We start from the raw sequence: 13,371 nt of genomic DNA on the forward strand, positions 1-13,371 counted from the left end.
TCAAATGTATTTATAAGCCCTTCTTACATCAGCTGATGTCACAAAGGGCTGTACAGAAACCCAGCCTAAAACCCCAAACAGCAAGCAATGCAGGTGTACAATCGTGGCCAAATGTTTTGAGAATGACACAAATATTAATTTTCACAAAGTCTGCTGCCTCAGTATGATGGCAATTTGCATATACTCCAGAATGTTATGAAGAGTGATCAGATGAATTGCAAAGTCCCTCTTTGCCATGCAAATGAACTGATTCCCCAAAAACATTTCCACTGCATTTCAGCCCTGCCACAAAAGGACCAGCTGACATCATGTGAACACAGGTATGAGTGTTGACGAGGACAAGGCTGGAGATCACTCTGTCATGCTGATTGAGTTCGAATAACAGACTGGAAACTTCAAAAGGAGGGTGGTGCTTGGAATCATTGTTCTTCCTCTGTCAACCATGGTTACCTGCAAGGAAACACGTGCCGTCATCATTGCTTTGCACAAAAAGGGCTTCACAGGCAAGGATATTGCTGCCAGTAAGATTGCACCTAAATCAACCATTTATCGGATCATCAAGAGCTTCAAGGAGAGCAGTTCAATTGTTGTGAAGAAGGCTTCAGGGCGCCCGAGGAAATCCAGCAAGCGCCAGGACCGTCTCTTAAAGTTGAAGGTACAGATTTGGACTGCTGAGGACTGGGGTAAAGTCATTTTCTCTGATGAATCCCCTTTCCGATTGTTTGAGGCATCCGGAAAAAAGCTTGTCCGGAGAAGACCAGGTGAGCGCTACCATCAGTCCTGTGTCATGCCAACAGTAAAGCATCCTGAGACCTTTCGTGTGTGGGGTTGCTTCTCAGCCAAGGGAGTGGGCTCACTCACAATTTTGCAACTTCTCCCAACCATCCAGGAACAGTTTGGTGACAAACAATGCCTTTTCCAGCATGATGGAGCACCTTGCCATAAGGCAAAAGTGATAACTAAGTGGCTCGGGGAACAAAACATAGATATTTTGGGTCCATGGCCAGGAAACTCCCCAGACCTTAATCCCATTGAGAACTTGTGGTCAATCCTCAAGAGGCGGGTGGACAAACAAAAACCCACAAATTATGACAAACTCCAAGCATTGATTGTGCAATAATGGGCTGCCATCAGTCAGGATGTGGCCCAGAAGTTAATTGACAGCATGCCCGGCCGGATTGCAGAGGTCTTGAAAAAGAAGGGTCAACACTGCAAATATTGACTCTGCATCAACTTCATGTAATTGTCAATAAGTCTTTGACACTTATGAAATGCTTGTAATTATACTTCAGTATTCCATAGTAACATCTGACAATATCTAAAGACACTGAAGCAGCAAACTTTGTGGAAATTAATATTTGTGTCATTCTCAAAACTTTTGGCCATGACTAGAAACACGGTGGCTAGAAAAAACTCCCTAGATAGGCCAGAACCTAGGAAGAAACCTAGAGAGGAACCAGGCTATGAGGGGTCGCCAGTCCTCTTCTGGCTGTGCCGGGTGGAGATTATAACAGAACATTGGCAAGATGTTCAAATGTTCATAGATGACCAGCAGGGTCATATAATAATAATCACAGTGGTTGTCAAGGGTGCAACAGGTCAGCACCTCAGGAGTGAATGTCAGTTGGCTTGTCATAGCCGAACATTGAGAGTATCTCTTCCGCTCCTGCTGTCTCTAGATCAGGGGTGTCAAACTCATTTCGCATCGTGGGCCACATACGGCCTAGGGAGATGTCAAGTGGGCCGGACCATTAAAATTATACCATACTCTGCTATAAATAACCAAAATATCATGTCTTTCCTTTGTTTTGGTGTAAAGAAGCACAAGAACATTAGGAAAATATTGAAATTTAATGAACTATCCTTTTACAAAACATTTCATGAAACACCTCATATTTCCTTAGACAAATGTGCAATTTACTTTTATCATTCACAAATATGCATTGCAACTGATCCCACTGATTGTACAAAGGCACAAAACTTTAATTGGTACTGAAAAATATAGTAATGCACTTTAAGATTAAATGAGACTTTTAAAGAAAGGAATTTTTAAACCACTTACACATACGCATATAAAATCTAAATGTAATCCCTGCGTACACCTTACAAACTAAGGAGAGTGATTTTAAATGTGTAATGAAGAAAGTGTTCGCCTGTCCTGTAAATCTGTAAACTTCATACATGAAACATACATACACATACAATACATACTGAAAATGTATGGAGTTGTATGAACAGTAGAATTCCATCACACAACTTTTGTTTTGAAGCTGCTGACTAACATTAAAGTGCACATTTTTTAAATCACCACAGTAAGGATTCATCTTCACAGAGCTGTATTCTTTCAATGCAAACAGTATCTAAGGCAGCATTTTAAAGGTGTTAGTCTAGTCTGGACTTGTATTTGTACCTGAAACTTGGCATCTTTTGGCCTGTACAAGTGCATCAACACCAGGTGTCATGTCCTGACTAGCTGTCACTTTCAGAATGTCATTTAAGTGCTTGTTTGTGAGCCTTGAACGCATTTTTGTTTTATTGATATTCATCACTGAGAAAATTTGTTCACAAAGGTAGGTTGTCCCAAACATGCACAAAATTTTAGCAGCCAGGGCTGTTAATTTGGGGTACCCTGGTAGTAGATACTGATAAAATCAGGGCAGGGTTGCCATTTGCATCTCCCACAAAGTCAGCTTCAACTTAAATGCATGTATGTTGTCAGAAAACTGTGTGACAACTTTTTGCGGCCTTGCAACATTTTGTTCAGATTGTTCAAGTGTTCAGTAATATCAACCAAGAATGCAAGGTCCCGTAGCCATTCCTGAGATTGTAATTCCAACACCGGTTTTCCTTTTTTCTCCATGAACTGTCCGATTTCCTCTCGTAGATCAAAGAAATGCCTCAGCACAGCGCCTCGGCTTAACCATCTCACTTCAGTGTGGTATGGCAGGCTGTGGGTAATGTTGCTGTCGCTGAGAAGTTTGTCAAACTGACGATGGTTCAGACCTCTGGACCGGATGAAATTTACAGTGCGAACAACCACCTCCAACGTGGTCCATTTTCAGCGACTTGCAACACAATGCCTCCTGGTGCAAAATACAGTGAAATGTCCAGAAACGATCTCCTCCATTAAGGGCTTGTACTTTGTCTTTGAACTTTGTCGCGACACCTGCTTTCTTTCCGACCATGGATGGCGCGCCGTCTGTAGCCAGGCTGACAGCGCGGGACCAGTCCACTCCAACTCTGTCCAATGCAGCAAGGACAGAGCCGAAAATGTCCTCGGCTGTTGTGGTGTCCATCATTGGCACCAACTCAAGAAACTCTTCAGTAACAGTCAATGTCTCATCAACTCCTCGAATAAATATGGCCAGTTGGGCCACGTCTGTGATGTCAGTGCTCTCGTCAATTGCCACGGAAAATGCAATAAATGACTTGACTCTCTGTTTCAATTGACTGTCTAAATCTGCCGATAGTTCCGAAATCCTCTCTGCTATAGTATTCCTCGTCATGCTAATATTGGCAAAAGCTTGTCGCTCGGGACATACAAGTTCAGCCGCCTTCATCATGCATCGTTTAACAAAGTCACCGTCGGAATACGGCTTCGATGCTAATGCTATTTCGCTAGCAATTAGGTAGCTGGCTTTTACCGCTGCTTCACTGACTTCTCGGCTCTGGATGAAAGTTGACTGCTGTTTCCTCAGACCCGCCAGCAATTCGTTAATCTTATCTCTTCTCAGTTGTCCTTGCAAGCCGTCATATTTTTCGCTGTGATGAGTCTCGTAGTGGCGTCGAATATTATATTCCTTCAATACCGAAACTTGTTGCAAACACACCAAGCACAAAGGTTTTCCGTGCATCTCTGTAAATAAATAGGACGTGGTCCATTTTTCTTTGAAAATTCTACACTCCTTATCTACTTTTCTCCGTTTGGATAACGACATTTTGGCTAATGAGGGTGTAGTGGAGAGGTAGAGACATTAACAATCTTAACAACGTCGTAACAACAGCAGATGGCGCATTGATACCGTCTGCTGTTTTCAGTCTGTCTCAGTGATGCGGCTTGTCTTAAAAAAAAAAAAAATTAATTCCATGTCTTTTATGCATTTTTTTCCACTTTCAAATTATCCTGCGGGCCTGATCGAACCTCCTTGGGGGCCGGTTCCGGCCCGGGCCGTATGTTTGACACCCCTGCTCTAGATAGTTGAAAACAGCAGGTCTGGGACAGGTAGCATGCCCGGTGAACAGGTCCATAGCCGCAGGCAGAACAGTTGAAACTGGAGCAGCAGCACGGCCAGGTGGACTGGGGACAGCAAGAAGTCATCACGCCAGGTAGTCCTGAGGCATGGTCCTAGAGCTCAGGTCCTCTGAGAAAGAGAGAATTAGAGAGAGCATACTTAAATTCACACAGGACACCAGATAAGACAGGAGAAATAATCCAGATATAACAGACAGACCCTAGCCACCCGACACAAACTACTGCAGCATAAATACTGGAGGCTGAGACAGGAGGGGTCGGGAGACACTGTGGCCCCGTCCAACAATACTCCCGGACAGGGCCAAACAAGCAGGCTATAACCCCACCCATTTTGCCATTGCACAGCCCCCACACCACTAGAGGGATATCTTCAACCACCAACTTACCATCCTGAGACAAGGTCGAGTATAGCCCACAAAGATCTCCGCCACGGCACAACCCAAGGGGAGGTTGGCGCCAACCCGGACAGGGAGATCACGTCAGTGACTCAACCCACTCAAGCGACGCACCCCTCCTAGGGATGGCATGGAAGGGCACCAGTAAGCCAGTGACTCAACCCCTGTAATAGGGTTAGAGGCAGAGAATCCCAGTGGAGAGAGGGGAACCGGCCAGGCAGAGACAGCAGTGGCGGTTCGTTGCTCCAGTGCCTTTCTGTTCACCTTCACACTCCTGGGCCAGACTACACTCAATCATAGGACCTACTGAAGAGATGAGTCTTCAGTAAAGACTTAAAGGTTGAGCCCGAGTCTGCGTCTCTCACATGGGTAGGCAGACCATTCCATAAAAATTGAGCTCTATAGGAGAAACCCCTGCCTTCAGCTGTTTGCTTAGAAATTCTAGGGAGAGTGAGGAGGCCTGCGTCTTGTAACCGTAGCGTACGTGTTGGTATGTACGGCAGGACCAAATCGGAAGATAGGTAGGAACAAGCCCATGTAATGCTTTGTAGGTTAGCAGTAAAACCTTGAAATCAGCCAGTGTAGAGAGGCTATCACTGGAGTAATAGCAGCTGTTTTTAGCACTAGTTTCTGATTTTTGCAATGTTACGTAAATGGCAAAAAATCTGTCCTTGAAACAGTCTTGATATGTTCGTCAAAAGAGAGATCAGGGTCCAGAGAAACACCAAGGTCCTTCAGGTTTATTTGAGACGACTGTACAACCATCAAGATTAATTGTCAGATTCAACAGAAGATCTCTTAATAGAAATCAGAAGCTTGAAGCTTGCCTGAGTTTATCCGCATAGACAACTCATGTTTTACAGACCCCTCATAACATGGCTGGGCTCATTCTTACTCAAATCTGGTCATGACTCAATCATGACTCAATGCATAAACACTCAACTTATTTACAGTAGGAAGTGCTCAGGATGTTTTCGCAAGTACAAATATATTGTCTGGTCCTCCTTAGCCATTTAAAAAAGAATTCATATAAAAAAGAAGCTCCATTTGCTGTCTGGTCCGCTGAGCAATGGCCCACCTTTCCCATTGTCCTATTGTACCTTCATTTTGTCTAGACCAGGTATTTTCAAACAGGTGTATGTGCAATGCCGTCGGGGGACTGCATTGCACATACATATTTTCCAATGGGGCTATACATTTGGGTGAGTTTTTCTCTCGCCTGAGTAGCCTCGTTTCACTGCCCCAAAAAATTCACCTATCCAGTGGTCATAACAGCACAATGTCAAATACAGGTAGCCAAGTCAAATAATTAACATCCATTAACTGTTACTCTCTCACGGGAATTCCATGAACTGTCTGTATGTAGCCAAACGTAGCTGCTGCTCATTCCGTTTGCTCGAAAATTGATGAATGGTATAAAAAAAAAAAGTAGACATAGACACATTTTATTTGACCTTTTATTTAACTAGGCATGTCAGTTAAGAACATATTCTTATTTTCAATGACGGCCTAGGAACAGTGGGTTAATTGCCTTGTTCAGGGGCAGAACGTCAAATTTTTACATTGTCAGCTCAGGGATTTGATCTTGCAACCTTTCGGTTACAAGTCCAACACTGTAACCACTAGGCTACCTGCTGCCCCATATAACAGCTCTGCCACTACCAGCAGTACTACACCTGCACCTTTCAACGACACAAGTTTTTCTGCTTCCATGAGCACATCCAATGCTAGCATCAGTAATTCTACATTTGTTGTGAGCCCAGCTATTATGGACACTGACAGTTGTGAATCTGATGCAGCCGAAGAGCTACTGCCCCCCCTTACCCGGGAATGCACCGAACAGACAGGGACGTTGGACCATCGAATAGATGGCAAATGTGATAAGAACTACATTGATTTGGGGTTCACTTATATTGGGAGTAATGCCTGTTATACAGTGGGGCAAAAAAAGTATTTAGTCAGCCACCAATTGTGCAAGTTCTCCCACTTAAAAAGATGAGTTAGGCCTGTAATTTTCATTATAGGTACACTTCAACTATGACAGACAAAATTAAAGGAAAAAAATCTAGAAAATCACATTGTAGGATTTTTAATACATTTATTTGCAAATTATGGTGGAAAATAAGTATTTGGTCAATAACAAAAGTTTATCTCAATACTTTGTTATATACCCTTTGTTGGCAATGACATAGGTCAAACGTTTTCTGTAAGTCTTCACAAGGTTTTCACACACGGTTGCTGGTATTTTGGCCCATTCCTCCTTGCAGATCTCCTCTAGAGCAGTGATGTTTTGGGGCTGTTGCTGGGCAACACAGACTTTCAACTCCCTCCAAAGATTTTCTATAGGGTTGAGATCTGGAGACTGGCTAGGCCACTCCAGGACCTTGAAATGCTTCTTACGAAGCCACTCCTTTGTTGCCCGGGCGGTGTGTTTGGGATCATTGTCATGCTGAAAGACCCAGCCACGTTTCATCTTCAATGCCCTTGCTGATGGAAGGAGGTTTTCACTCAAAATCTCACAATACATGGCCCCATTCATTCTTTCCTTTACATGGATCAGTCGTCCTGGTCCCTTTGCAGAAAAACAGCCTGAAAGCATGATGTTTCCACACCCATGCTTCACAGGAGGTATGGTGTTCTTTGGATGCATCTCAGCATTCTTTGTCCTCCAAACACGACGAGTTGAGTTTTTACCAAAAAGTTATATTTTGGTTTCATCTGACCATATGACATTCTCCCAATCTTCTTCTGGATCATCCAAATGCTCTCTAGCAAAATTCAGACGGGCCTGGACATGTACTTGCTTAAGCAGGGGGACACGTCTGGCACTGCAGGATTTGAGTCCCTGGCGGCGTAGTGTGTTACTGATGGTAGGCTTTGTTACTTTGGTCCCAGCTCTCTGCAGGTCATTCACTAGGTCCCCCCCGTGTGGTTCTGGGATTTTTGCTCACCGTTCTTGTGATCATTTTGACCCCACGGGGTGAGATCTTGCGTGGAGCCCCAGATCGAGGGAGATTATCAGGGGTCTTGTATGTCTTCCATTTCCTAATAATTGCTCCCACAGATTATTTCTTCAAACCAATCTGCTTACCTATTGCAGATTCAGTCTTCCCAGGTCTACAATTTTGTTTCTGGTGTCCTTTGATAGCTCTTTGGTCTTGGCCATAGAGTGTGACTGTTTGAGGTTGTGGACAGGTGTCTTTTATACTGATAAGTTCAAACAGGTGCCATTAATACAGGTAACGAGTAGAGGACAGAGGAGTCTCTTAAAGAAGAAGTTACAGGTCTGTGAGAGCCAGAAATCTTGCTTGTTTGTAGGTGACCAAATACTTATTTTCCACCATAATTTGCAAATAAATTAATTAAAAATCCTACAATGTGATTTTCTGGATTTTATTTTCTGTCATGGTTGAAGTGTACCTATGACGAAATTACAGGCCTCTCATCTTTTTAAGTGGGAGCTTGCCCCACTGTATGTGGAAAAGTACTATCTGACAGCTCGATAAAACCTTCACTCTTGCGCAGACATTTAGAAACAAAATATTCCCATTTGAAAAATAAGACACAGGACTTTTTTGAACAAGATTTAAGATGACTATAAAAGCAAGAGATACCATTAATAAGAAGGGTCAAGAAGCATCTTACATGGTGAGCTACCGAGTGGCTAGGACAGGCAAGCCCCATACGATTATGGAGGACTTTATTCTTCCTGCTGCTACGGATATGGCTGGGACAATGCTGGGGGAAAAGGCAAAATAAAACTATAGAGGCAATGCCTTTATCAAGCAAAACTGTTTCACAACACATCAGTGACATGGCACGAGATGTTTTGAAACAATTACTGCTTCGCATACAAGCCAGTGAATTCTACGTGTTACAGCTGGATGAGTCAACAGGCGTGGCGGGCCTGGCACAGCTCCTGCTATATGTCCGTTACGTTTATGGCGGGTCAATTAAGGAAGACCACCTCTTCTGCTAGCCACTGGAAACCAGCACAACAGGAAATTATATTTTTAAAGTACTGGACAGCTTTGTGACATCAAATAGACTTTGGTGGTCAAGATGTGTTGGTATCTGTACTAATGGCGCAAAAGCCATGACAGGGAAACATAGTGGAGTGGTAACGCGTGTGCAAGCAGTTGCTCCCGACACCACTTGGGTACACTGCAGCATCCACCAAGAGGCACTTGCTGCCAAAGGAATGCCTGACCGCTTGAAAGATGATTTGGACACTACAGTGAAAATGGTTAACTTGGTTAAAGCAAGGCCCCTGAACTATTTTCTGCACTATGCAATGATATGGGCAGCGACCATATAACGCTTTTACAACATATAAAGTGGGCTGGTTATCAAGGGGCAAACGATTTGTTGTGATTGACAGAAACTGGGGTTCTTCTGACTATACCATGTTGGGGAAATTAAGTAGGGGTTGTTGTTGATTTAATTTGTTGATGTTCTTTGAACCATTTATTGATGTCGATCTTTTCTCTTTCAGGTTCATCCCAGGAAGCATCGGCTGTTGCTGGAGGTGTTCGATGAGAATCGTCTGGTAAGTCATTACGATATTCTTTCAGTATGTCCAGGCCTGTGGTTTTGACACTGCCACCACCGCTGCTGACTCACTTTACTGGAAGTGGAAATTATCTTGAAGGCAGAGACATAGTGATTGTTATTATAATCCTGTACATATGTTTTACCGTTTAGCACTTTATGCATCTAGTCCCCCTATTTGGAGGTTCATAAGTATTTGGACAAATTCACCTATGTGTATTAAACTAATCCGAGGTTAAGTATTTGGTCCCATATTCCTAGCACGCAATGGTAAAATCAAGCTTGTGACTCTACAAGCTTGTTGGATGCATTTGCAGTTTGTTTTGGTTGTGTTTCAGGTTATGTTGTTCCCAATGAATGGTAAGTAATGTGTTGTCATTTTGAAGTCACTTTTATTGTAAATAAGAATAGAATATGTTTCTGAATACTTCTACATCAACCCCTTACACTCGTGGAAATTGGCCTATATGGATAGGGCCAAATTGAAATGAAGAACAATGAAAAGCATTTGCATGACCATGTTAGCAATTGAAAGAGAACACTTTTGAGATTATGGGGAAATGATCAAGCCAAAGGTGAGGACACAACAGTTCACAAGACTGAATCCAAACATTACACTTTTGATTTTATGTGCATTTTACATTTACTGTACATTTTTCACAGCCTTTTTCAATAACGAAAATCTGAAAATACTCTGGATACATTCAGTAACATAATAAGAATATTCATTGGCATTTTGGAGTAGGTGCAATATATTAAAAAAATATTACAAGGGTTGAGTGAGAGGTCAGAGTGGTGTTTCCAAATGGCCACACACCACACCACTCCACTCACTTCAATGCACTTTTATGATATAGTTGACAGAACCCTTAACTATAAGGTTATTTTTTGAGCTCTCCTGGATTTGCCATTGAGGAACTGAAGCAAGCCCACTTGTAGTTTTTTCTGTGGAACACAGCCCTGTGTCCCAACCATCATACATTACTGTTGTATACGCAATCAAAACTTTCCATTTATAAATCGCAATTTGGGACAGAGGGCATCATTTGAAGGCTGATTCTATTGCCAACATGGCTAGCTAAGTTATAAAATATGGTCTTAGTGTTAGGCACTTCAGAAGTTGAATGCATTTAAGTGCGTGTTCTGCTGCAAATTTTCTTCACAATAAGACAAACACTCTCATTGTGTCCAGGACAACCCAGGGTATAACGCATGTCATCCTGTAACTGTGGATCAAACATAATGATCATAAACGTTGATAATGTAAATGACATGAGTTTTCAGATATGGACATGTGAAGTGCACATTTGGACTGTCGAGTGTGTGGTTTGCTTCTATAACATCAACGTGGTATTCATTGTGATCCTCAAGGGTTCAACTTTCAGAACACATCGACGACTCCTGATTTACAGCATTATCCTCACTCAGACAACAACTGTGCAAAAGTAGACCAATTACTGGGAGGGACGGGGGCATCTTCTTGTCTCGTGCAGCTCTGTGAACTGTAAAAGCTGAGCTCTGACGTCATGTCTAGCATGTTACTGTACAGCCACTGGTTTCCAATTTTGGTGCTTGTCAATTACAAAATCTGCCATTTTCAACATGTGGAAATGGTTATTCTGGATGAATGAATCGTGAATGAGAAAGTTACAAAGGCATAAATATAATACCACCCCTCCCCCCAAAGTATGTATTGGGGGTATGATGTTTGGGCCTCTAATGTTCTCACTCATCATTATTCATGATTCATTCATGATTATCCATAATCATGGTAGCATCCACATTAGTACTGAAGTGTTCGGAAACATATTCTATTCTTAATTACAATGAAAGTGACTCCAGAATGACACACTACATTGTTTACCATTCATTTCTATTGGGAACAACAATCTGAAACACAACCAAAACAAATTACAAATGCATCCAACAAGTTTAAAGAGTCACAAGTGTGATGTAGTCATTGCGTGCTAGGAATATGGGAACATATATTACACTTTTCACTAATTTAATACAGAAGTGAATTTGTCCAAATACTTGACACCTTAAAATGGGGGGACAAGATATATGAAGTGCTTTAATTTCTAAACGGTAAAATGGATATGTATGAAAATAACCTCAAATGAAAGGTAACATTTTGTGCTCTCGCCTCAAATTAAATATTTGAGCTCAAATCCAAAATGCTGGAGTATAGAGCCAAATGAAAAGTTTCTGCTTCACTGTCCAAATAAGTACGTAGGGGAGTGTAAATGTGGTGAGTTATCACTTGATTAATTCTGACAATGGTCAGAATAACTTTTACTCCACGAATAGGCCTAGTTTATATTCAAGTACGCCAACACTGAGTAGGCCTACCTGTTTGTATTGCTACCTTCCAGGTGTATTTGGCTTTCATTTGGTTATTTCTGGTCTCTGTAATTGTCACATCGACATATTTTGAATGACTGAGCAGCATCAAGCAGTGAATGCCAGTTGTACGTATGAGCTACAATACATAAAGGCTGGTATGTTTGTGTGCATGTTGCTGCCTCAGTCACATTTAGTCTAGATCTAGGTTGTTAACACTGGTGTTTTGTCCAAAAGTACAGACCTATGTTTTGACTTGTGATGAATACTATTATACCTTTTATAGCAATTTGTCTCCATTAAATCCAGGTATTGGAAATAGAATATCCCCTTGGGTCTTATTAAGATTGAAAGGTAGGCTATTTGGTTCTGAATACATTAAACTAACTCAAGTATGACCAAGCAGTGATTTGTTTTAGTAGTGTTATGGTTTGCCAACGGCCACATAGCTGAACTGCTGACTAAGACCCAGGATAGTCTCCCTTTTAGTTCTAAGTGTGTAAAATTGTGCATACATGGGGCCTCGTCCAAACTTTAGACACGCCATGTAGGCCTGACTCAGACTTTCAGGCTTTGTAAATTATAATTCATTGATATCAATAGATTTGCGCAGATCTTAACATAGTGTACAATATATCAGTGTTGATACTAGAGGTCGACCGATTAATCGGAATGGTCGATTAATTAGGGCCGATTTCAAGTTTTCATAACAATCTGAAATCTGTATTTTTGGACACCGATTTGGCAGTTTTTTTTTTTACACCTTTATTTAATCTTCATTTAACTAGGCAAGTCAGTTAAGAACACATTCTTGTTTTCAATGACAGCCTAGGAACGGTGGGTTAACTGCCTCGTTCAGGGGCAGAACGACAGATTCTTACCTTGTCAGCTCGGGGGGGAATTCAATCTTGCAACCTTACAGTTAACTAGTCCAACACTCTAACCACCTGCCTCTCATTGCACTCCACGAGGAGACTGCCTGTTACGCGAATGCAGTAAGCCAAGGTAAGTTGCTAGCTAGCATTAAACTTATCTTATAAAAAACAATCAATCCATCAATCATAATCACTAGTTATCTACACATGGTTGATATTACTAGTTTATCTAGTGTGTCCTGTGTTGAATATAATCGATGCGGTGCGTATCGTTGCTCCAATGTGTACCTAACCATAAAATCAATACACAGAAGTATATATTTTTAAACCTGCTTATTTAGCTAAAGGAAATCTAGGTTAGCAGGCAATATTAACCAGGGGAAATTGTATGTGGATATGCAACAGTTTGGGCCACCTAATTTGTCAGAATTTTACGTAATTATGACAGAACATTGAAGGTTGTGCAATGTAAACAGGAGTATTTAGACTTATGGATGCCACCCGTTAGGTAAAATTAGTAACGGTTCTGTATTTCACTGAAAGAATAAACGTCTTGTTTTCGAGGTGATAGTTTGTGGATTCGACCATATTAATGACCTACGGCTCGTATTTCTGTGTGTTATCATGTTATGACTAAGTCTATTATTTGATAGAGCAGTCTGACTGAGCGATGGTAGGCACTAGCAAGCTCATAAGCATTCATTCAAACAGCACTCTTGTGCGTTTGCCAGCAGCTTTTTGACTTCAAGTCTATCAACTCCCGAGATTAGGCTCGTGTAACAATGTGAAATGGCTAGCTAGTTAGTGGGGTGCGCGCTAATAGCGTTTCAAACGTCACTCGCTCTTGGAGTTGGAGTGGTTGTTCCCCTTGCTCTGCATGGGTAACGGTGCTTCGAGGGTGGCTGTTGTCGATTGTTCCTGGTTCGAGTCCAGGTAGGAGCGGGGAGAGGGACGG

General features: G+C 42.0%; 1 protein-coding gene across 1 annotated transcript in view; it reads left to right on the forward strand.

The window, feature by feature from the left end:
* Positions 1-13,371, forward strand: part of LOC118362438 (E3 ubiquitin-protein ligase NEDD4-like) — a 41,234-nt gene that overhangs the window by 6,186 nt on the left and 21,677 nt on the right. Inside the window, exon 5 of the mRNA XM_052482012.1 lies at positions 9,143-9,196. Coding sequence (XP_052337972.1) covers positions 9,143-9,196 — 54 coding nt within the window. The remainder of the gene's footprint in view (positions 1-9,142; positions 9,197-13,371) is intronic.

The sequence above is a fragment of the Oncorhynchus keta genome, chromosome 2 (genome assembly GCF_023373465.1).
Source record: "Oncorhynchus keta strain PuntledgeMale-10-30-2019 chromosome 2, Oket_V2, whole genome shotgun sequence".
Lineage (NCBI taxonomy): Eukaryota > Metazoa > Chordata > Actinopteri > Salmoniformes > Salmonidae > Oncorhynchus > Oncorhynchus keta.